Raw genomic sequence first — 23,154 nt, 5'->3', positions numbered from 1 at the left:
GAGGGACAAATTACTGCTATGTTGAAAGGAGATTAGTAGCAATTGTTCCCTTCAGTCTCATTTTAGGAAGAACTGTCATTCATTCATTTTCTGTTCTTTATCCCCAGCTACTAGAAAATCTTCCTTGATGAGTTTTTCTCCTCGATTACAGTTCATTTCCAAAGATGCTTGGGAAACATCCACAACTAAATACTGTATTAACATAATCCTTTTAAGAAGAAAAACATTTATCTTCCTTACATTTATAGAAAGAAAGCAGTCCAGTAAGAATCAAAGGACATGGAAATAAAATTTGCCTGATTTGTGTAGCCTCTGGTTGGAAGATCAACACAGTTTCTAGAGAGCTAGAATCCAGAAAAGCTTCTTACATGGAGTGAAGGACGGATTGCCTCCATGAAAGCTCAGACTAACCCAACAGCATTTCTCAACAATTTTGTACGAATATTGTTCTTCATCAACCAGGTAAGAAGATACCATAGAGCCTATTATTTCCATCGACATCTTATCTTTGAACACAAATCTGTAATTCTGTGTGTATGAAAAGTGGGAATATTAGGAAATATGTGACTGGACTATATAATTTTTTTGGTATTTCTTTTCTTCATTTCATTTATATTTGACTGAGCTGGGTCTGCCTCTCTAGTTGCGGTGACTAGGGGCTACTCTAGTTGCAGTAGTCTGGCTTCTCGGTGTGCTGGCCTCTCAGAGCACGGGGTCTAGGTGAAGCAGCTTCAGGAACTGTGGTTTAGGGACTTAGTTGCCCTGGGATCTTCCTGGACCAGGGACAGATTCTTTACCACTGGACCACCCCACAGAAGTCCCTTTTTTTGTATTTTTCTTTCATATTATTACTTACTTGCTTCACTAGCATCTGTATTGTTGCCTTGCATGCTTTAGATTTTACAGTTTTAAGAATCAGCATGTCTAAGCTATGTTGTTATGATCTTACTGTTGTTGAAAATTCAATTAACAATCAAGGGGGGAAAAAAGAGCATTTTACTCAAGCCAAGCTGAGGGTTATAACTCAGGAGACAGACTTGCAGAAGCTCTGAGAATTATTCTGCCTGTTAGAAGTGGAAGGCACAATCACAAACCTTTCAAGACAAAGTAACAGACATTAAAACCATATATTGATATTTTATATAAAGTTCACCAAAGATATATGGTCCAGGTGAAAAATGAAAGTGTTAATCACTCAGTCATGTCTGAGTCTGCGACCCCATGGAATGTAGCCTGCCAGGCTCCTCTGTCCATGGAATTCTCCAGGCAAGAATACTGGAGTAGGTTGCCATTCAATTCTCCAGGGGATCTTCCCAACCCAGGGACTGAACCCAGGTCTCCCACATTGCAGGCAGATTCCTTACCATCTGAGGGAAGGTAGGGGAACCCCCATTCTTTTAACACTAGCAGTGTAACCTTTTAAAGAAGAGTGTTCTTTCCTGGCTCTGTATCGGGGTATCATGATGACTTGCTGCTCATTTTGCACGTTGTTACCTAGACTATGAGCATCCCTGGTGGTTCAGAATCCACCTGCAATGTGGGAGACCTGGGGTTCGATCCCTGGGTCAGGAAGATCCCTGGAGAAGGGAATGGCTGCCCACTCCAGTATTCTTGCCTGGAGAATTCCATGGACAGAGGAGCCTGGTGGGCTACAGTCAATGGGGTCCCAAAGAGTCGGACACGACTGGGGGACTAGCACTTTCAAGAAGTTACATTGCTAGCATTAGAAAAAAGGGAAAAGACATTTCTTTATGGTTGGGTGGACACCCGCATCGTTGAGGAGATCTGGTTAGAGTGGAATTCAGATGGACACTGCACACTAGGGAAGGAGGGAGGAGGCCCGAGTGAAACTGGAAGAGAACTTTAGGTTTAATTTCTCATTGTAACTAAAAACACAAATTTTATCATGAGCAATGTCTCATTTGTTTTTTACACTGCAGTGGTTTCAATTGGGGGTGATTTTTCCTTCCAGAGGGCAATTGTTGTTATGTGGATAAATGTTGCTGCTGCTACTGCTAAGTCACTTCAGTCGTGTCCGACTCTGTGCGACCCCATAGACAGCAGCCGACCACGCTCTGCCATCCCTGGGATTCTCCAGGCAAGAACACTGGAGTGGGTTGCCGTTTCCTTCTCCAATGTGTGAAAGTGAAAAGTGAAAGTGAATTCGCTCAGTCGTGTCTGACTAGTAGCGACCCCATGGACTGCAGCCCACCAGGCTCCTCTGTCCATGCAATTTTCCAGGCAAGAGTACTGGAGTGGCTTGCCATTGCCTTCTCCGATATCAAAGGCAAGTCTTCCCAAACCAAGGTGCTGGCTTTATATCCTTTTTTGGGTCCTTCTTTTATTTGGATTTGACTTTATAAGTTCTGATTAGCTAATGGGTTTATTAGACACTTTAAACAAAATGCAGATGAAGATGAATACTATGGAAGATATGAAAAATAAAGAATGAAGAGATAGGAAAGAAACTGATTCTGTCATTTGCTATCAAAGTCACATTGGGCAAGGTCTTTAATAACTAAATCTGATCTATCATCTTCAAAATACAGGTATTTATTTCAAGGGTACTGTGAGGATCAACTGAGATCATACACCTGATGTACTATATCAAAGTAAAACAGTATTTTCATGAGAAAAAAAAAAGCCAGAGTCCACTGTAGCAAAGGCAAGAACTTAAAATTTGAAGTATTATTTTAATCTTCTATCAGCCAAATTAAAAAAGAAAAAATAATCTTGAATACAGAAAATCTATTTTAGCTTTGTCCTTAACCACTCATGTAAAATAACATAGAACACATGGCCAAATCTTGAAAAAATAACCATGAAGCAGACCCATGAAAAACTACTAGGTTTCACTTTTCATCTTCTTTACTGTTCTGTTAAATTCTCACGAGAACTTGAATTTTCTTGTGGTTTCATTTTAGAATTGGTTATGAATGCTGAACAATCTTATATGAAGAGAATAGAGCAATAGTTAAGCATAACTGTCTCCAGAGATTTATTAATCAGCTAATATCAAAGTCATTGACTCAGAATTAGAAAATATCTAGAAGGAGGTAACAATTTTGAAGTTGGATGTTACTATTATTTCATGGGTAGATACCATGGATTCTGTTAAGCAGCCTACAAGGCAGAGGCAAGCCCAACAGAAAGAAATAAGCAGTTCCAAATGTCAGTTGTTCTGATTTTGGAAAATCCCTGAGCTAGAGAATCTTAATGAGGATTAGTAATAAGGCTTTTAATTAGCCAGTTCCTGAAGAAAACAGGCAATCAGTAAAAAGTCCTGAATAAATGGAAAGCTAAGACTTTAAAGATATATATATATATATATATTTTTTTTTTTTGCCTAAGATTTATGTAGAATTCCTTGAAATCACTCTGGATTATTAAATTCACATCTACTAGCCAACAATATTTTGACTTGAGATTTTGTCACTGTGATTTGAGACTTTGCCTTTAAGTCTGTAAACATATTTTCAATACTGTGAATACTGCATCTGAATGCATTCTTGGGTTATTCTGTTGCTTATGTAGTAACATTTGTTTTAAGTAGCAAGAGGTGGTTATGAACAACACAGACATCCTTCCTATCTTTATGAAGATTATAGACAGGGAGCAAGGAATTGAATAAAAGTTATAGTTAAAATTTGGATCGGTGTAAGAAGGGGGAAAAAGGAGTGTACTGTCCCTTCACTTCATGGGAAATAGATGGGGAAACAGTGGAAACAGTGTCAGACTTTATTTTTGGGGGGCTCTAAAATCACTGTGGATGCTGATTACAGCCATGAAATTAAAAGACACTTACCCCTTGGAAAGAAGGCTATGACCAACCTAGACAGCATATTAAAAAGCAGAGACATTACTTTGTCAACAAAGGTCTGTCTAATCAAGGCTATGGTTTTTCCAGTGGTCATGTATGGATGTGAGAGTTGGACGGTGAAGAAAGCTGATTGCCGAAGAATTGATGCTTTTGAACTGTGGTGCTGGAGAAGACTCTTGAGAGTCCCTTGGACAGTTCAGATCCAACCAGTCCATTCTAAAGGAGATCAATCCTGGGTGTTCCTTGGAAGGACTGATGCTAAAGCTGAAACTCCAATACTTTGGCCACTTCATGCGACGAGTTGACTCACTGAAAAAGGCTCTGATGCTGGGAGGGATTTGGGGCGGGAGGAGAAGGGGATGACAGAGAAAGAGATGGCTGGATGGCATCACCGACTCGATGGACATGAGTTTGAGTGGACTCTGGGAGTTGGTGATGGACAGGGAGGCCTGGTGTGCTGTGATTCATGGGGTCGCAAAGAGTGGACATGAATGAACTGAACTGAAAGGAATACATAATCAAGTATAAACATAAGGCAGTGGCATCTGAAGACAGACTTGAAGGATCAATAGGGTGGGGTGGGTGGAGATCCTGAGGTGGGAAAGAGCTTTGATACTTTTCAGTACATGGCTGAAAAAGCCATTGAATCGAAGAAAACAAAAGTATAATGAGGTAATTAGGGCTGAACTGGCTTCCTTGGTGGCATTGGCAGGAGACTTGGGTTTGATCCCCACATCCGGAACATACCTTGGAGAAGGAAATGGCAGCCCACTCCAGTATTCTTGCCTGGGAAATTCCAAGGTCACAGGAGTCTGACAGCTACAGTCCATGGAGTTGCAAAAGAGTTAAACACGACTAAATATCACCAACAAAGGCTCAGTTTTCTTCGACTCAAAAAGTATTTTAATCTTGAATATGTATTCCTACTTCTTTGCTACTTTTGAAAAATAATCTATTGGTATAATAGTTTTTCTTTCTTATAAGATCCCCTACAGATATCATCTTATGCAGAGTTTTCTTTTCAATACTATAATTTTGTTTCCTTCTCTTTCCCACCACCATTTTTATAGATTACGTCATCTTGGCCCTCCCAAGAGAAGTGCATGGAAGCAGTGATAGTAGCTGTGAGTAAGTGAACGTCGCTCAGTTGTGTCTGACTCTTCGTGACCCCCATGGACTGGAGCCTGCCTGCCTCTGTCCATGGAATTCTCTAGGCAAGAATACTGGAGTAGGTAACTGTTACCTTCTCCAGGGGATCTTCCCAAGCCAGGGATCAAACCCAGTTCTGCACTGCAGGCAGATTCTTTCCCATCTGAGTCACCAGCAAAATGATAGTGACTATCCTTGATCTTATTTCTGGTTTTAAAGAGAATGCTTCTAGTGATTCCCCATTCACAATGGCATTAGTTATATTTATTTTATTTAGTTATATTTGTTTTAATCTTATACTTTCTCAGATTTAATAATATTTCCTTTTATTCAAACCTTTCTAAAAGTTTTTATTGTGACAATATGTCACATTGTTTTAGACTTCCTTTAGGTCTTAGATAATGGCCAACGTGTTTAGAATAATGTATTTGGTAACTATTGGATTTTGTTTCTGTTAATAAGGTTAATCTTGTTAACTGAGTAGTTCAATTCTTTAATGTCTTTACTGAAACTTTTTTCCCTGCTTGATTTATCCATAAATGAGATATATGTTTATTGCTCAATATAAATATATATATAAATATAATATAAACTTGGGTACACTGATTTATCGCCATTGTTTCTATCAGTTTTTTAAAGTGATTTTTCAAATTTTTATTTATGTATTTACCTTTGGCTGAGTTGGCTCTTCACTGTTGTTCACTGGCTCTTCTCTAGTTGCAGGGGCAGGCTTCTCATTGCAGTGGCTTCTCTTGTTGTGGAGCACAGGCTCTAGAGCACACGGGCTCCAGTGGTTGCAGTGCTAGGGCTCAGTAGTTTGGGCTCATGGGTTCTAGAGCACAGGCTCAACTGTTGTGATGCACGGGCTTAGTTGCATGTGGAATCCTCTGGCACTTGGGATCAAACCAGTGTCCCCTGCATTGCAAGGCGGATTCTTAACCACTGAACCACCAGGGAAGCCCCCCTTTTTTTCATTCTAAGGCTATCAGTTGTCTACATGTTTCTATTTGATATGTATTATTGAATTGAATATTTTTTATTGTGTATTCACCTTTCAAGACACACTAGATGTTTAATACTTTGTCTGACGCAAATCTATCATGTACTAGTGTCTCTTGTAAATATATATCACAATTTAGTTTCTTTTTGCCCAACATTAAAAAAAGAAAGCATTTCTTAACTGGTAAATTTAATCCATTTATGTTAATTTTAATTAACCTAAGTCTTTTTAGATTGGCTTCTTTGAGTCAGTAATAACATTTAAAATCTTTCCATGTCTACTGCTGGCTTAATAGCTTGTTCTATTTAGCACTGCATTATATATCATTGTTTTGATGTACCACAGTTTATTTATTAACCTATCCTGAGGGACTTCTTGATTTCTTTCAAATGTTGGCAATTATGAATAAACTTGTTACACACATACACGTGCAGATATTTTTGTGGACATAAGCTTTCAACTCATGGTGGGTAAACACCAAGAAGTATGATTGCTGGATTGAATGTTAACATTATGTTTTGTTTTCTAACTAAAGCCCCCATGGAGAAATGCTATGCCAAACTTGTTCCATAGTGGCTGTACCATTTCCCATTCCCATCGGCAGTGAATGAGAATCTCTGTTTTTTCTGTGGCTCTGTATCCTTGCCTGCATTTGTTGTTGCCAGTGTTTTGCATTTTTTTCATTTTTATAAGTATGCAGTGGTATCTTATTGTCTTAATTTGACACATTGTTTGATGATACATGCTGTTGAACATTTTTACATGCTATTTTCCATTGGTATATTGTGTACGGTTTAGTGACTGTTCAGGTCTTCCACCACTTTTTAAATAAGTTTATTTTCATTTGAGTTCTGTTGAGTCTGAAGAATTCTTTGCATTTTTTGAAAGTGGTGTGTTATATATGTTCTTTGCAAAAACTTTCCCTCAGTCTTTGGTTTGTGTTTTCATCCTCTTGACAATGTCCTTTGCAGGGTAGAAGTTTTTTTAAATTGTAATGAAATCTACACAATGAATTATTTTTTTCATGTACCATGCCATTGGCATTACATGTTAGGATTCATCACCATATTCAAAGTTATCTGTATTTTCTTCTCTGTTATCTTTTAAAGGATTTTATAGTTTTACATTTAGATCTATGTATGATGTGTGTATGTGCATGCGTGTGTGCTTGATCATGTCCCACTCCGACCTATGGACTGTAGCCCTCCAGATTCCTCTGTCCATGGAATTTTCCAGGCAAGAATATTGGAGTGGGTTGCCATTTCTTCAACCAGGGGATCTTACCAACCCATTGAACCCAGGTCTCCTGCATTGCAACTGTGCCATCTGGGATGCCCCAGATCTATGATGTAGTTTAAGTTAATTTTTGTGAAAGGTGTAAGATCTGTGCTTAGATTTCTTTTTTGTACATGGTATCTTTTTTTCCTCCACCATTTGTAGAAAAGCATGTGTTTCCCCTCTCCTTTGTATTGGCTTAATTCCTCTGAACCATGATATGTATAAAAATATAGACCTTTATATATATATAAAGAGAGAACAAATAGATATAATACACAGAAGAGTTCAGTTCAGTCGCTCAGTCGTGTCCGACTCTGCGACCCCATGAATCGCAGCACGCCAGGCCTCCCTGTCCATCACCAACTCCCGGGGTTCACCCAAACTCATGTCCATCGAGTTGGTGATGCCATCCAGCCATCTCATTCTCTGTCGTCCCCTTCTCCTTCTGTCCCCAATCCCTCCCAGCATCAGGGTCTTTCCCAATGAGTCAATTCTTCACATGAGGTGGCCAAAGTATTGGAGTTTCAGCTTTAGCATCAGTCCTTCCAATGAACACCCAGGACTAATCTCCTTTAGAATGGACTGGTTGGATCTCTTTGCAGTCCAAGGGCCTCTCAAGAGTCTTCTCCAGCACCACAGTTCAAAAACATCAATTCTTTAGCACTGAGCTTTCTTCACAGTCCAACTCTCACATCCATACTTTACCACTGGAAAAGCCATAGCCTTGACTAGATGGACATTTGTTTTAAAGTCATTTCCTTTTCAGGAATTTTAATTTTTTAAATTTTGTTTCATTTTCACTTATTATTTGCCCCCTAAGAGGGCAGCCAGTCTTTTGTTTTGTTCATTTGTATGTAAAACCCTGTGGTAAGACTGATTGGAAGGCATGTTGGAAAGGTGCCTGTGGATTTTTAATTATGCAAAAGAAGCTTGATAATATTCAATAAGAGTCTCAACTCATGGAGAAGGAAATGGCAACCCACTCCAGTATTCTTGCCTGGAAAAGCCTGTATGCAGTTCATGGAGTCACAAAAAGAGTTGGACGTGACTTCACAACTGAACAGCAGTAGACTTTTTAGTAGTTTTTTTTTTTTTCCTACCACTCGAAGAAGTATACAGCCAGTGTATGATGAAATCTTAGTTGAATAGCTAGGTTGTGTTTTTAAAAATGCCTATTTTAAATGATCACATTATTTTCAAAAGAAGTTTTTCTGAGACTCTTTTACCAAAATATTCTTGTCCTTTTTAGCAGGTTGTGCTTCATGCACCATTATATAGTAGCTTTCTGGTTAATATATATGTGTAATATATTTTGTATTTATCTAATTGCTTTTTTTAAATATATTAAAGGTAGTGTAAAAGTTTGAATCTTATAAGCTGACTTTTGAAGAAACAAAGTTCAGTAAGTAAAGATGAGAACTGAAAGAGGAACTCCACAACAGGGGTCAAGCTTAGCAGTAGCCACAGTGACAACCTTGCACCTCACTTAGTTGCTTATCTTACCCTTCACTGTCCTCCTCAGCCTTATGTATAGTATTAGCTCTGTGTGAAATAGATTTCACAGTCTTATTGCAGTAGATATTTTTTAAAAATTCTGTCAAATTCCATAAATTGTTGTTAACAGTGATTTAGTTTGAAAGAAAATCAAGAATGGAAGAATTCCTAATTTCACCTTTAGAGGGTGGAGTTGGTTTGCTTTAGTTTGTAGACTCAAAGGAGGAAAAATTAAGGAGAATCCACCTGTTGCAGAAAAACATTGACATTTAGCATAGGTGGCCCCATGTATTGATGTTATTGATCATGTGGTTGGAGGTCATCATTAGGTGGTTATTTTGGCATAAATCTTATTAAAGAGATTGGGTAGAGAAATTAAAAACTGACTACAAGAAATGATTTTTTTAATGAGATCTGAGTAAATCATCTGTTGTGTCTAAAAAAAAAAAAAAAGAGTCTCAACTCAGAGGTTGGGCCAGTTTTCATTTATATTCTTAAGGGTAAATGAAATGATAGAAAGGACATATCTCAAACAGGGTGTGCTTCTCTCATGTATCACATAGGAGAACTTTCCTTTTCTTTCTCCACAGAAACATAGAATTGCACACTGCAAGACTTCAGAAATAACTCACCTGCTGAATCTTGAGAGTGACGAAGCTGAAGATTCTGCTGAGGTGTCTGAACTGCTGGGACCATTTAAGTGTCCCAAAGACCTAGAAATGGCAATGCCTAAAAGTCAAGATGACTGGTCCAAGGAAGACATTGTGCAGTTACTGGAATGTATAGAGAAAAACATTCCATCCAATGACAGGCACACATTCAAAATGACCCAGTCAGTGATGGACTGGGGTAAAGTAGCTTTTAAAGATTTTTCTGGGGAAATGTGCAAACTCAAATGGTTAGAGCTTTCCTATAACTTGAGAAAGTTTCGCACTTTGAAAGAATTAGTCCTGGAAGCTAAGGAAAATGTTAACAATCCTTTCAAAAGCAGAAAACACAAGAAACATCCTGATTTACCCAAGAAGCCCCTGACCGCTTACCTCCGCTTTTTTAAAGAGATGAGACTTCAGTACCTCCAAAAACACCCCAAGATGAGCAACCAGAAGCTGACCAAGGTTCTGTCTGAGGAATACAGGAAGCTTCCAGAACAGCTCAAGCTGAAATACAGTCAAGATTTCCAGAAAGAGGAACAGGAGTTTCAGGAGAAAATGGCTCTGTTCAGAGAACAGCACCCTGATCTAGTCCGGAACTCCAAGAAACCTGATGTCCCCAAAGGAAGTCAAAGCAAAGTACCAAAGAAGTTTCAGGAAAATGTGCAAAAAGTGAAGTCTCCTTCAGAAAACAATTTACCCATGAAGCAGAAATTCCACGGAGAGCCCAAGAAGCCCCCGATGAACGGCTATCACAAGTTCCACCAGGATCTCTGGTCAAGTAGGGAGCTGAAAGTGTTGCCCCCGAGGGAGCGCATGGTGGAGATCAGTAGACGCTGGCAGCGGGTCCCCCAGGACCAGAAGGAGCTTTATAAGAAGCAGGCGGAGGGACTGCAGACACAGTACAAGGTGGACCTTGATCTCTGGCTCAGGACTCTGTCTCCTGAAGAATATGCTGCTTACAGAGAGGCGACCTGTGCTAAGCGTAAGAACATGAGTGTGATGGGGGGCCCTAACCCCAAGATTCAAAGGATGAGTCCACAGTCCCCATCATCAGGGAATCTACAAGGAAGGCTTAGAGAGGACCAGGGGCTTCAGACTGCAGAGTTAGCATCATCAGACACAATTGGAGAACATTCTCCTGCCTCAGGGAGATCAGAAGGAAATGAGGAAGATGCAGAGGAGGATGCCTCTAACTCCTCAGCCCAGTGCAGAGAAGATGAAGACTGTGAATTTAAAAGCAGTGGGGATGAAGATGAAGGCTGTGATGTTGAGAGCACTGTGTCTAACTCACCTTCCTAAGGGGACTCCTCCGACTCAGACTCCAGAGTTAACTTTTTATCCCTTAAATGGTGGAACAGAGGACTTTCCAGCAAAGCTCTAGGGAATCTATGTCAAGGGAGTGGAGTCTGCTCCTTGCCAGTTTCCCTCCCTCTTTTCCTTCCTTCCTTCTTTGTTTCCTTTCCCCTCCTCCTCCATGTAAAGGAGGATAGGTTGGGAAGAAGAGAACTTGAGACGTATTCACCGCATCAGGTCCATATACATGAGAGGAGGGGACACTGCTGGAGAATAGCTAAGTATGAACTAGCGTTGCTCCAACCTCCAATACCACCCATCCCTCCTCCTGGGAACCAGGATATATCTGAAAATCTGTTTAAGGTTAATGCCCTCTCATTATTCTTTCTTTTTTTCCCCCCTGAAAGTTCCTGGCTTCTTTCATATTTTTGTTCTCAAGAAAACTTGCATTTACTAAGTAGTTGCATCTTTTATATATGTAAAAATAGGTTTGAGTGTTAATTTTGTTGCTAGAAATCTTAGAGGTTTATTTTATTGTTCATAACTGTGTTTCTCGGTAAACAATTATAATACCAGAAATAATGACAATATTTACACTTGGTATACCTGAAATTTATTTCACAGTATGTCTTGCCATATGTCTGAAACCATGTTAATAGTGAAGATATGTTATTATCCTGATTGTGACTTTAAAGCTGATGCTTCAAAGCATTAAGGCGGGTTTCCACTGATGATGCCTGAAGGCTGAGTCGTGCTACCTGGTGCTCTTGGGATTCCAGGAGCACTTCCATCCCTGTGCATGCACTGCTTGAAGGCCATGTTCTCCTTCAAGCCACCGCAACCCACTGAAGCCCAAACACACCTGCAGCTTGGATCCCTGCTGTGTCTTCACACTAAGAACAGAGAGCAGGCAGGTAGCCACCTGGAGAGGGCAGGCTGACATCACAGCAAAACCCGCTGTTTCAAAGATGCTAAATCTGAAGCAGCAAGGCTTTTGTCTGAATTATGTTGTCAAGAGACTATTGATTCAGGAAAGTCTCTGCTGTGAGAAGCAATCTAGATCTCACAGCAGACCCTGTCCTGGCACTGCTGCTTGGTCTTCCAGCTTACACGACTGCACACACTCACACTCGAGAAGGAGCCCATGTCAGCCTGCGACCTCCGGCATGTGGGGCCGCGTTCGCCCGGGCGGTGGGATCTGAGTACACACGGGCGCTGTTCCCGCTCAGCAAGGGATGCAGCTGCTGTTGCAGAAAGTCCACCCACTGTTGACCCTCCGTGGACAGATAGTAGAGGACCCGCAAGGGAACCCCACTCAGAAAGTCTCTGTGTATCTTCTTCCTGGTGCTCCAGGTGGGTGCTTCTGAAGCCAGACAGGTAAAGAGCATGAAGCAGCAACAGCAGGGCATCTAGACCGTGTCCACACTGCACTCGAAGAGATCCTGCCGATCCAGCAAACCCGCCAACCTCTTCCTCCAGTTACCCAAGCAGCACGCGTGCGCACTTGTCAACGTGGAGACTGTGATGCACTCCATGCAAGCCAGCTACCAAGAGAAGGCGCAGAAGCACACAGACTTGTCCTCATGTGGCAGGAGAAGCTTAAAACGCTCGATTGCAGCCCGTCCTGTCCTCTTTCCTAATAATCCTGCGTGAGTTCACCAGCCCGTGCAGGCTGGGCAGAGGATACGCACCACTGGGCTGCAGGACATCTCCCAGGTCTGTTGGCTGCGCCGGCAACGCGACCCCGCCTTCCCACCCTCCTAGCCACACAGCTCAGCTGCTGCTACCCTGCCGGGCCGGGCCTGTGACTCTGCCAACGACACGGACAGCGCTGAAGCCCAGCTCACCACAGCTTTGAGGCTCACCGATGACTGGGAGCTGTGGGCCTTCATCATCACCAACCTGGTGAGCAGGTATACAAAGGAAGGAAACAGACACCCAGAGGGAACTGAGCAGTTCGCTGGAGAGGGTCAGTCCAGACCACAGCCTCGCTGTCAGCTCCTACTACCTCTGAGTGTGTGGCTTTTTTACCTGTGTGTGCTCTTCTCCTTCTTCCAGACCCGATACAAGGAGGTCAGACACGCTCTACATCATGTTTATCTCTGCTTAAGCCTTTGCTTCTAGGGCATTTTGTATGTAGAGCAGTTTAAATAAGAACCTTAACTTTTAACATCTGTCTTGATATTAAAGTGCTTGTGGTGACCATTCTGTTATCTGTATATGAGTAAAGTTAGGGACAAACTCTTAAGTTTACAGTTAGAAATTCAGTGTGTGCCTGTGTGCTCAGCCACTTACTTGTGTCCAACTCTTTGTGACCCTGTGGACTGTAGCCTGCAAGGGTCCTCTGGAATTTTTCAGGAAGAATACTGGAGTGGGTTGCTATTTCCTCCTTCACGTGATCTTCCTGATCCAGGGATCGAACCCATGTCTCCTGCATTGGCAAGTGGATTCTCTACCACTGAGCCACCTGGGAAGCCTCCCCTCCTATATTCAGTACTTGATATTTAATATTCCACTCTAGCTTCACGGAGGGCATGCATTTGTGTGAACTTTGAGCCTCCCCTTCACCTTTCAGTTATGTAAAGCTGTCGCAAATACCATCCGATGAGTCCCAATTCAGTGCCTCACAGTTTTTTAATCATAAAATTTAAAATAGACAGCAAGCAAGCCCCCAAGGAGCCATTATAGCTAGTCTCATATAGCTAAAGTGAAGTGAAAGTCACTCAGTCATGTCCAACTCTTTGCAACCCCATGGACTGTAGCCCACCAGGCTCCTCTGTCCATGGAATTCTCCAGGCCAGAATACTGGAGTGGGTAGCTGTTCCCTTCACTAAGTGTTTAGGAAAAACAGATAAATAAAACTCCAGAACTTTACAGGAATGTGAAGATGCTGCAGAAAGATTCCTCCGGGCAGGTGAACCATTGAAAGCTAGTCAGACCCTTGTGTGCGCCTCCCACTTCTTCCGACTGGCTGGGGTGGCCCTCAGGGCCTGCGGTTCTGGGGGTGCTGGTCCAGGAGGTGTCACGTTCTGTCACAGGCCCAGAAATGCCTCCCCCCGTTGTTGGGTCCTGACAGTCACCATGAGTGAGGCCAGGGTGCCCCTTCTGGGAATACAGGCAGGGAAATTGGAAAGGGCTGCCTGATGCAGTGGGTAAATCTGTTCGCTGCATTGTTTTTGTTTCCTTAAAGGGTTTTTTTAAATAAGGATTGGGTTGGCCAAAAAGTTCATTTGGGTTTTTCCATGACAGCGTATGGAAAAGCCTGAACGAAATTTTTGGCCAACCCTATATGTTTAGCATTGTTGTTGCTCACTGTGGTGTCTGACTCTTTGCGACCCCGTGGACTGCAGCACGCCAGGCTTCCCCGTCCTTCACTGTCTCCTGGAGTTTGCTCAAACTCATATCCATTGAGACACGTTTGGCAAGCTGTCTTTTAATGGGTTTGTAATGTCTCATGTTTTTAGCAGCCTGTGTCTGCAGCTGGTGCTTTTAATTAGGAAAAGAAAAAAAAATGTGAATATAAAACATCTTTAAAAGACAGAACCATAGAACACAACTTGTCACTTGTGGATTTTTTTTCTGTGTATTCCAAGTAAAATAACTTGAAGCAGCCACTGAAAAATTAAAGTACTTCCCCCGCCTAGATTCTTGTAGGTGCTTTTGGTATTGTGGTAAATATAAAAACACACTTTGATTCTCATGAATGTGAGGAAATATCTGTACTTAAATGATTTCTAAATGGTTGAAATGTTGAATGTATTTGGAAAACCATGCTGCAAATTATATAATTTGCTTCTCTGCTCAATATGAATTTGTAAAATTAGCGCCAAAGACATGATTCTTATTTCAAATAGCAGGTAATAGAGGAGACTCTTGATACTAAGATGTAAGATTTATTGAAGAAGAAGTTAGAATTTTCTATAACCTCCTTCTCCTTCTGCCTCTGTAACTCAGCTTGCCCCTTGCCAAGTCTAGATCACACAGGTCACGTAGTCTCAGAAAGTGGGGACTTGCAATACTAGGAACTGGAGCTTATCTCACTCACCCTTGTCCTGCTCTTTGCAGTCACCCAGTCCCTGCATCCTGCTTACTCATGCCTGTCCAGGTCAGACATCCCCCTCCCCACGTTGACCACTGTTCCCGTGCGAGAAACCCCTAGTTTAAACCAGCCTATTAGCAGCTAGTGTTGCCCACTAGATTCTGTTTATAAAAACTCTGTAACCCCTTTGTTCGGGGCTCAGAGCTTGGAGTGTTAACTCCTCTGGGCCCGCTGGCGTAATAAACCTGAGTTCTCCAGCTCTCCGAGTGTGGTGCTTGGTTTCTCGTGTACTGGTTTCGGCAACATTTCAACATGAACTACAGAGTAAGTTTAACTAACCAGTGTTGAAAAACTTATCAATATATATTTAGAAAGTATCTTTAGTGTTAGAAATACAATGGTGAATATGTAATTCAGTATGGGGCAAAAATATTTAAATAAAAAAAGTGCTCTATTGTATGATCGGAAAATGGGAACAGACATGCTCCCAGCCATCCCATCCCATCCTTCATGCCCAGGTGATAATCCTAAATTAAAATAATATAAAACAGGAACATACCACCAGTATGGTTGCAATGCCCACAATCACCCCCACACTTATAATAGCTACACTTAACAGAACCTCCAACATACAAATACACTTAAGCTCAATGTGTGTGATCTAATTAGTTTTTGACATCTACTTTCAAAGCTTGAAAACTTAGACTCTAGTCCCTAACTTTTATTGCAAAACTCTTTTCCAATAAGGAGTATTTATTTATTAATTTCTTCAGGCCAAGATTTGTCCAGTGCCCCTCATGAAGCACTTTCTTTTTATTATTGTAGAAAAAAAAGACCTGCTAATTCTGGATTCTCTGAAAGAAACGCTTATCCCAGTCTCCAGGGTCAGTGGAGATTTCCCTGCAAATCGGTTTTCGCCCGGAGGGTGAATAGATCTGTAGGACAGAGTAATTTTCGAGGAAGGAGGAGAAGGTTGGGGGCTGACCTGGATCTGGTTAGAGACCAGGTCTGTCCATGCTGTTTAAGCTAAGCCCTGGGGGGCAGGAAATGGGAAGCACATGGTCATATTTTGTTGAGTCCAGCAAGCTTACAACACAGGTGAATAACCATTTCATATACTCCAGACAAATGGCTATAATGGAAGATTTCATTGTCAAGATGATAGTAGAAACCAACAAAAGTTTGCAGTTGACACCTGCTTTATAACATAGCAGTAAAAGGGAGGGTCCATTACAGTAGAAAGAGCCTAAAGACAATGGCGTATTTTTTGCAGCACTGGACAAGGGCCCCGCCAGAGAAGGAGTCCTGAGCATCCCGTCTGGGCCGTGACTCAGCCTCCTCACCTGTGGCCAGTGCAGATGAAGGGCCTGACAGGGAAAGTGCACACGCCATCATCATACCTCCAAAGGAGGGAGCGCTTGGCAACATCCACAAAACTAACACTCCCACTGTCACAATCAAGGAACACCCCAACCCTGCCCAGAGGTCTCTCTGTGCACACAGGCGTGGTGGGGGCGGTGGTCCGGAGTTGGTAATGGTCATCCTGCTTTACACACACAAGGAGAAAGTTGTCCCTGTTGGACTCGTCCAGTATGCCTTTGTCTTTCCTTATCCAGGAATCCTTACAGACGCCTACAGCCCAGTCCCAAGAGCTGTCCATGAGCATCTCCCAGTACTGTTTGCCGGAGGTGAAGCTCTGGGCTTCCCATGAAGCAAAACACTTTGATGTTCCACCGTCCAAAGACGCATGGAGGCTGTCATGTTTATACTTCAGATTTCTTAAATCATCAAACAGCCTGATGTGCTGACTGCTTACTTCATTATTGAGTGAAAAAGTTACTGTGGCGAGATGAGAGAAAATGCTAGTCAAAATTAGTATTAAAATAAAATGATGAGAGAAGACGGTTTATCTAGAGTCTCACTGGGTAAAAAGTCTTAAGGTTATTAGACTTAACTGCGTAGCTTTATCTGGAAAACATTGGATTCAAATGTTGCCAGGATATCTGTCAAGGAAATAGATTATTAGTTACCATGGAAAAAACTGCTTAAAACCTCAAAGATTATAAGCAATAGGGAGGTCATGTCTACTTCCGGCTGGGTACTTTTTATTCCATCTAAAAGACTAGACAACAGGCATTGATCATCTCCAAGACCATGACAATATATCTTACCTCCACCTCCATTACTCCTGCTCAAGGGAAAATAAAATACAGTAGAGTAGAGAATTGGTGATCATTCTCCCATTTCCATTAAATTAGCAAATGGACATTGAAGAAACAAAACCTAAGGATGACTTCTTATAAGTGATTTCCTTATAGGCTTTTTTCTGCTTTGGATCTGCGGTTCCAGCCTAAGGTCTAGTCTCCACTTCCTGACAAATCACCCTCCAGGATGAGGTTTATCATGGAGCTCTGTGGGGCCCATCCACCAACCATTTGCTTCCTTCAGGTTTCCATAATTTTTTTTTGAGGCTTATATGTTTTTACAGATTATATCAATGGGAAAACATACCATACATTCAATTGCTAAGAAACTTTCTCTATGTAACTGCACTTAAACCCTGAAACTGAAATACCCTGGATTAATAACCAGCTTTCAGTGAACAACTGACATGGTATGTGATGATATTTCTAGGGATCCAGGAGCCATTTTTGGTGTATGCCCTTTTCTTCATTATACAGATTATTCAAATTTATAAGTAATTGATAAGGCATGAATTGCATCAGTCCCTGCACCAGCCTGTGTGTATTCTGTAGAGGATTTCAGTGACTCTGTGACTGTACATGTCTGTTTGTGCCTATTTTCAGGCTGTTCTGCACAAGCTGAGAGATGAAGAGGGAAAGACTGTCTACAGAAACCAACACTGAGGGACGCTGCAGGGCAGACACACCAGTGGGGTGATACTCACCCCGGAAGTGGTTGAGCCAGTCCATCAGCCCAGCCGTGGGTCGCGCAGGGAGTTCCGGGAGCAGAGGCTGAGGCACGTGCAGCTGTGCTGACTCACTCCTGTAAGAGGAAGATGCGGTTCATCCTTCTGCTGCCCAGGGCTTCTTAAACACAGCCTTTCCGATAAGACAGCATCCTTCAGCTCAACATTCTTCATCTAAATCATTTTCCCCACAAGCATGGGATAGGATAAGGTTATTCTTGGGAAATTTTTTTCTCATTTTTCTCATGGTCTGTTTTCACCCCCATTTCCCAGAGGTACTTACCTTTCTCACCTAATGCCTGGAAATACTAGTCCTTGAGCTTCAACATGTTTATGATCTTGAAATTTAAATCAGTAAAAACTGGCTTTTTGGAAAAGTCTGCATTGGGCATGGCAACACTTACCTCCCTCAGCCACAGGAGCAAATATGCTATTAATTACTTCGATTCAAGTATAACAGGAAATCATATTCAACAAAACAGACACGGATATGTGCGTGTTAAGTTGCGTCCATTTCTGTGTGACCCTATGGACTGTTGCCCGCCAGGCTTCTCTGTCCATGGGATTCTGCAGGCAAGAATACTGGAGTGGTTGCCATGCCCACTTCCAGGGGATCTTCCCAACTCAGGGATCGAACCTGCATCTCTTGTGTCTCCTGCATTGGCAGGCGGGTTATTTCCCACTAGCGCCACCTGGGACGCCCCATAGATACATATACACACACAATGTAGTGTTGTCTGGCACACTACGTGTTCCATTTGTTAAAGGCAGCTTGATCTCTTACACAGCCCTCACAGTGCCATCATCAGCATCGCAGATCAGACTTACCATTTCAGTTCGTCTCCCAATTCCTGTCAAAAATAAAATAAGGAAACATAAGACTAGACTTCTTCATAAATAGCCAACCAGTATTTGGGTTGGGGAAAACTTCAGAAAAGTTCTTATCACCACCATGAAAAAACTGTCGGGACACCCATTGTCTTTTTTCTCCCCAAAGGAAATTGGCACAGCTTGTTGAGAGAATCCAATTCTCGATAAATTAAGAAATTTGGAGGGAGAAGAAGAGAGAGAAAGCACAAGGGTAGTGATTGGACAACCCTCAGCTCTCTGTAATCTGATGTTTCCTAGGGCTTGTCCTAAAAGATTAATATGCCCCAAACTAAAGGCAACTCAAACCTGGGATATTCCAACAGGAGGTGAAAATTTATGAATGTATCTAACATTTCTCCCATTTCCCAATTGGAGATCAAAACACTGAATGGCAGTACAAAAGTTTTTCCTTTCTGGTTTTTACAGAATCAAATTAAAAAGGAGATTTTGAAAAGGGAATATTCCCTGAGGCGTCTCCATCATCACTGTTCTGCAAAGCTTGCTCAATCATGATTTGCATGAGTTGCACTTTCTCTATAATATTTCCCACCAGGAGAGACTCCCACCTTAGGATGCAAGAGATGAAAAAATAGACACCTGGTATCATCTAATGGGCATCAAAGGTGTGAGCTTCAGATAGAACATTTTCAGTCCTCAGTCCTTACCTGGAGCAGCTCCACATTTGGTTTGTAGGACATTTCCTTGAATTCTTTGTGTACTACTTTGAGATCGGTCTTCTTTCCACTCAGTTCCTTGTGTCTCTTTCTGATCTGCTTACAAATCCTTTGGCCTTCTTTTGTAATAAACCCTTTGGGGTAATTTTCTCCCTCCTGAATAATTGGAGTTACCATCTGATAAGTTTTCTTAATCATGTCTCCATATCCATTCACATAAAACTGTTGGGAGAGGGGTTTCACCAGCATTTAGTTTGCTCTGACTCATTCTGTCTCCCAAGAAGCTACTGCTGCTACTGCTGCTAAGTCACTTCAGTCGTGTCCGACTCTGTGTGACCCCATAGACGGAAGCCCACCAGGCTCCCCCATCCCTGGGATTCTCCAAGCAAGAACACTGGAGTGGGTTGCCATTTCCTTCTCCAACGTGTGAAAGTGAAAAGTGAAAGTGAAGTCGCTTAGTCGTGTCTGACCCTTAGCGACCCCACGGACTGCAGCCTACCAGGCTCCTCCGTCCATGGGATTTTCTAGGCAATAGTACTGGAGTGGCTTGCCATTGCCTTCTCTGCCAAGAAGCTACATCCATCTTAAATTCATATCTTCTCTATTCTCAGAAATCAAACTTACTCCTCTTTCCTTCACTTACTTTTCATGGTTTTTGACTAGGTCAAGAGTCAAACCCATCCTTTTCTCAAATAACTCCCATTCATTTCATACAGATGTTTCTGAAACATCTGGAGAAAACCTTTTCATGGGTCATTTCTTTCATATGCCTCCTATCAAATCTGAAAGACCCATGCAAGCAATTGAAATCTATGGGTAATTCATGCATCATGTGCAGCATCCTGATTTCAGTGTTAAGAAGTAAACTGATGTCTCATCTCAAACCTCCCAAACTCCATAGCCTGACTTCTCTCTGAGCTGCTATGTTCCATTTTACCCTTAGGGTTGGTATCCTAAGGAAAGATCTTTAGATTTTCATCTACTGCCCTGAAACAGATGCTCATCCTCCCAGTCCTTTCTTTCTGCCCTCCTTTGCTCTACAAACATGTTCTGTAAGGTCACAGGCTCCTACCCACATTGTTTAGAAGGTCATTCATTCCCATTCCATTGCATATTCCTTCCCAGTATTGATGAATTCACTCTCTCACTGTTTATCTGTTTCTCTTTATCCCTTTCCCTCCTGAGGTTTTTCTTTAACATGTTGCATTTTCTGCTTACTCTCTAGATAGTGAGCTGTCACTCTTCACCATGATACTCACACCCCTTAAATTGCTGTTCAATTTCCTTTGTATCTACCTGAGCTCATGTACTAATCAGATTGAAAATACCTGGGTTTCTCAATATGTCCCTTACTTTCTAGAATGTACGACTTATACAGGAATCTGTGCCTGAACTAACCCATGAATTTTTAAACGCCCCCTTGATCTTCAGAATGAGAACTGATTTTAAACCTGAGAAGTTCCTCCTGAGGTCCTGAGTTCCGGGTGTGGAGTCGTCCAAGTCCCATCCTGTGCCTCCATCTCAGCACTTGTGCCATGCTCTTCTGATGGAATTTTTGCTGTACTTCCTGATCCGTTAGATTCCAAAGCCCAAGAGGCTTGGGAATGCAGGTTGAAATGGTACATGGAATATTATTCTAAATATTGTTCAACTCATTCTCTGAATTTTTTAGCACATGATTATTTCACATCAAACTATTAAGGGATAAGTTTCTAGCATGTCTGCCTCGATCTTTTTCAAAGAGAAATTCATTCTCCTATTTACCATCCAAGCGTCAGTTCCTTCGCCCAGTTTTTTGAGGTTTCTTTCAACATCTTTTATCTTTTCCTAAAAAGATCTCATTTGGTTTGCCAGCTTCTCCTGTAAAAGAATTGAATTTTGGCACCAGAAAAGATTGACGTTTCAGACCCCAAGCGAGGGAGTGTGCTAGGGAAGGTCAGGTACAGGAACTGGAGGAAGACTAGGGAGGCCATAACAGGTCACCACATTTCCCTGTTCTTCCTCATAATGATCAATTTCAGGAGATTCTGCACCACAGAACCACACCCAGGGAATCATCCATTTAGGGAAGGGAATGAGGTTTTGTTGAAGATAGCTAATTATCAGATACTGTGGCATCTTGTATCAGAGTTTGATTCTAGTGATGCTTCAGTTCAGTTCAGTTCAGTTCAGTTCAGTCGCTCAGTCGTGTCTGACTCTCCGCGACCCCATGAATCACAGCACGCCAGGCCTCCCTGTCCATCACCAACTCCCGGAGTACACTCAAACTCATGTCCACAGAGTCGGTGATGCCGTCCAGCCATCTCATTCTCCGTCGTCCCCTTCTCCTCCCGCCCCCAACCTTTCCCAGCATCAGAGTCTTTTCCAGTGAGTCAACTCGTCGCATGAGGTGGCCAAAGTATTGCAGTTTCAGCTTTAGCATCAGTCCCTCCAATGAACATCCAGGATTGATCTCCTTTAGAATGGATGGGTTGGATCTCCTTGCAGTATAAGGGACTCTCAAGAGTCTTCTCCAACACCACAGTTCAAAAGCATCGATTCTTCGGCGATCAGCTTTCTTCACAGTCCAACTCTCACATCCATACATGACCATGGGAAAAACCATTGCCTTGACTAGACGGACCTTGGTTGTCAAAGTAATGTCTCTGCTTTTTAATATACTATCAAGGTTGGTCATAACTTTCCTTCCCCTGTTATTTCCAGCGTACTGTATCTTCCTTCTTTGTCCAGGGTTAGGAAACCAGGATCCAAAGGAAAAGACTTTTTACACTTGTAGATTTTGGAGTCAAAGACTTTTTCTCAAAATGAAGGCTTTACAGAGCCTTGAGCATACTAATGTGTCATCCAAATAATCATGGGGGCTTCCCGGTGGCTCAGCAGTAAAGAATCCACATGTCAATGCAGGACATGAGTGTTCAACCCCTGGGTCAGAAAGATCCCCTGGAGAAGGAAATGGCAAGCCACTCCAATATTCTTGCTTGGGAAATGCCATGGACTGAGGAGCCTGGTGGCTACAGTCCATGAGGTCACAAAAAGTCAGACATGACTTTACAACAAGCTGACTTCATAACGAAGCCAGCGGGTACAAGTTCCATAAAGGCTGGTGTGCTATGGCATTTTCTTCACAGCTTTATCACTGCTAACTAGATTTGTACAGGCACTCAGTAAAGGGAAGGTTTATCTCTTCATCATTTCTTCATGATGATCAAGATCATCATCATAATCATAATATCCTTTTAGTCTCTTAGGTGTACCATCCCCAAGCTTCCTAAGTGCTCTCAGAGGCATCACTCACCCAGGATTCCTCAGCAGCCTCTTCAGCGGGACAGTGTCTGTGAGTCTTGTGCTCCTGACCTTGAGAGCAGACCAAACAGAGCAAGCTCTTGTCGGCTTCACAGAAGATCTTCTTTGTCTGCTTGTGGGTCCCACACAGGTGTTCCTCACACTTCAGGAATTGCCTGAGACTGGCTTTTCTGACAGTGGACACCAGATTCTTCAGAAGAAAATTGGTTTTGAGGTTTGTCTGTTCTGATTGTTGTCTGCACACCGGACAACTGGCAGGGACTTCAGCTTGTTCCCAGAAAAGACAAAGACAAGACCTACAGAAGCTGTGCCCACAGCCTGTGGTGACTGGGGCTAGAAGGAAATTCAGGCAGACGAGGCAGGTGAGCTCCTTCTGGAAGGCTTCTGGGATTTCTGAGTCCATTTTCCTGAGAGAAGAACATCAGGAGTTTATTCCTCTTTCCCCAAGACATAAAGGAACAAACAAATTAGACTTGGGGGATGACTCAACTCTGGAACTGTATTGGGAACAGAAGAGACTGGAGTTTGCTTTGACACGAATGGAAAACTGAGACACAAAGAGAGCTCTCAAGAGCTGCAGGAAATTTTCTCGACTGCCAGACAAACACTATCTGCTTCCTGTCCCCTTTTCCTCTACCTAGAGGAGAACCTC

At 42.3% G+C, this 23,154-nt stretch overlaps 3 protein-coding genes and 1 pseudogene across 3 annotated transcripts; 2 read left to right on the top strand and 2 right to left on the bottom strand.

Annotated features, from left to right (window-relative positions):
* Nucleotides 1-9,388: 9,388 nt before the first annotated feature.
* On the top strand, nt 9,389-10,693 carry LOC148773913 (upstream-binding factor 1-like protein 1). Its single transcript, XM_088832100.1, has one exon. It carries the CDS (start codon nt 9,461-9,463, stop codon nt 10,691-10,693), a length of 1,233 nt encoding a protein of 410 aa, XP_088688226.1. The 5' UTR covers nt 9,389-9,460.
* A 575-nt stretch (nt 10,694-11,268) lies between these two features.
* LOC148773912 (MAU2 chromatid cohesion factor homolog pseudogene) lies at nt 11,269-13,831 on the top strand (annotated as a pseudogene).
* Nucleotides 13,832-16,065: 2,234 nt separating this feature from the next.
* LOC148773911 (tripartite motif-containing protein 43-like) lies at nt 16,066-22,905 on the bottom strand. Its single transcript, XM_088832273.1, has 6 exons — nt 22,495-22,905; nt 20,964-21,059; nt 19,191-19,421; nt 18,484-18,506; nt 17,635-17,732; nt 16,066-16,565 (listed from the first exon to the last, which is right to left on the bottom strand). The coding sequence occupies exons 2-6, from the start codon at nt 20,964-20,966 to the stop codon at nt 16,066-16,068; spliced, it is 855 nt and encodes a 284-aa protein (XP_088688399.1). The 5' UTR covers nt 20,967-21,059; nt 22,495-22,905.
* Nucleotides 22,468-22,905, bottom strand: TRIM48 (tripartite motif containing 48). The gene has a single exon (XM_088832272.1). The coding sequence runs from the start codon at nt 22,903-22,905 to the stop codon at nt 22,468-22,470; it is 438 nt and encodes a 145-aa protein (XP_088688398.1).
* Nucleotides 22,906-23,154: the final 249 nt, after the last annotated feature.

The sequence above is a fragment of the Moschus berezovskii genome, chromosome 25, assembly GCF_049115385.1.
Source record: "Moschus berezovskii isolate FMDL1 chromosome 25, NW_MosBer_1.0, whole genome shotgun sequence".
Classification (NCBI taxonomy): Eukaryota; Metazoa; Chordata; class Mammalia; order Artiodactyla; family Moschidae; genus Moschus; species Moschus berezovskii.
This window is presented reverse-complemented; position numbering and strand designations above follow the sequence as displayed.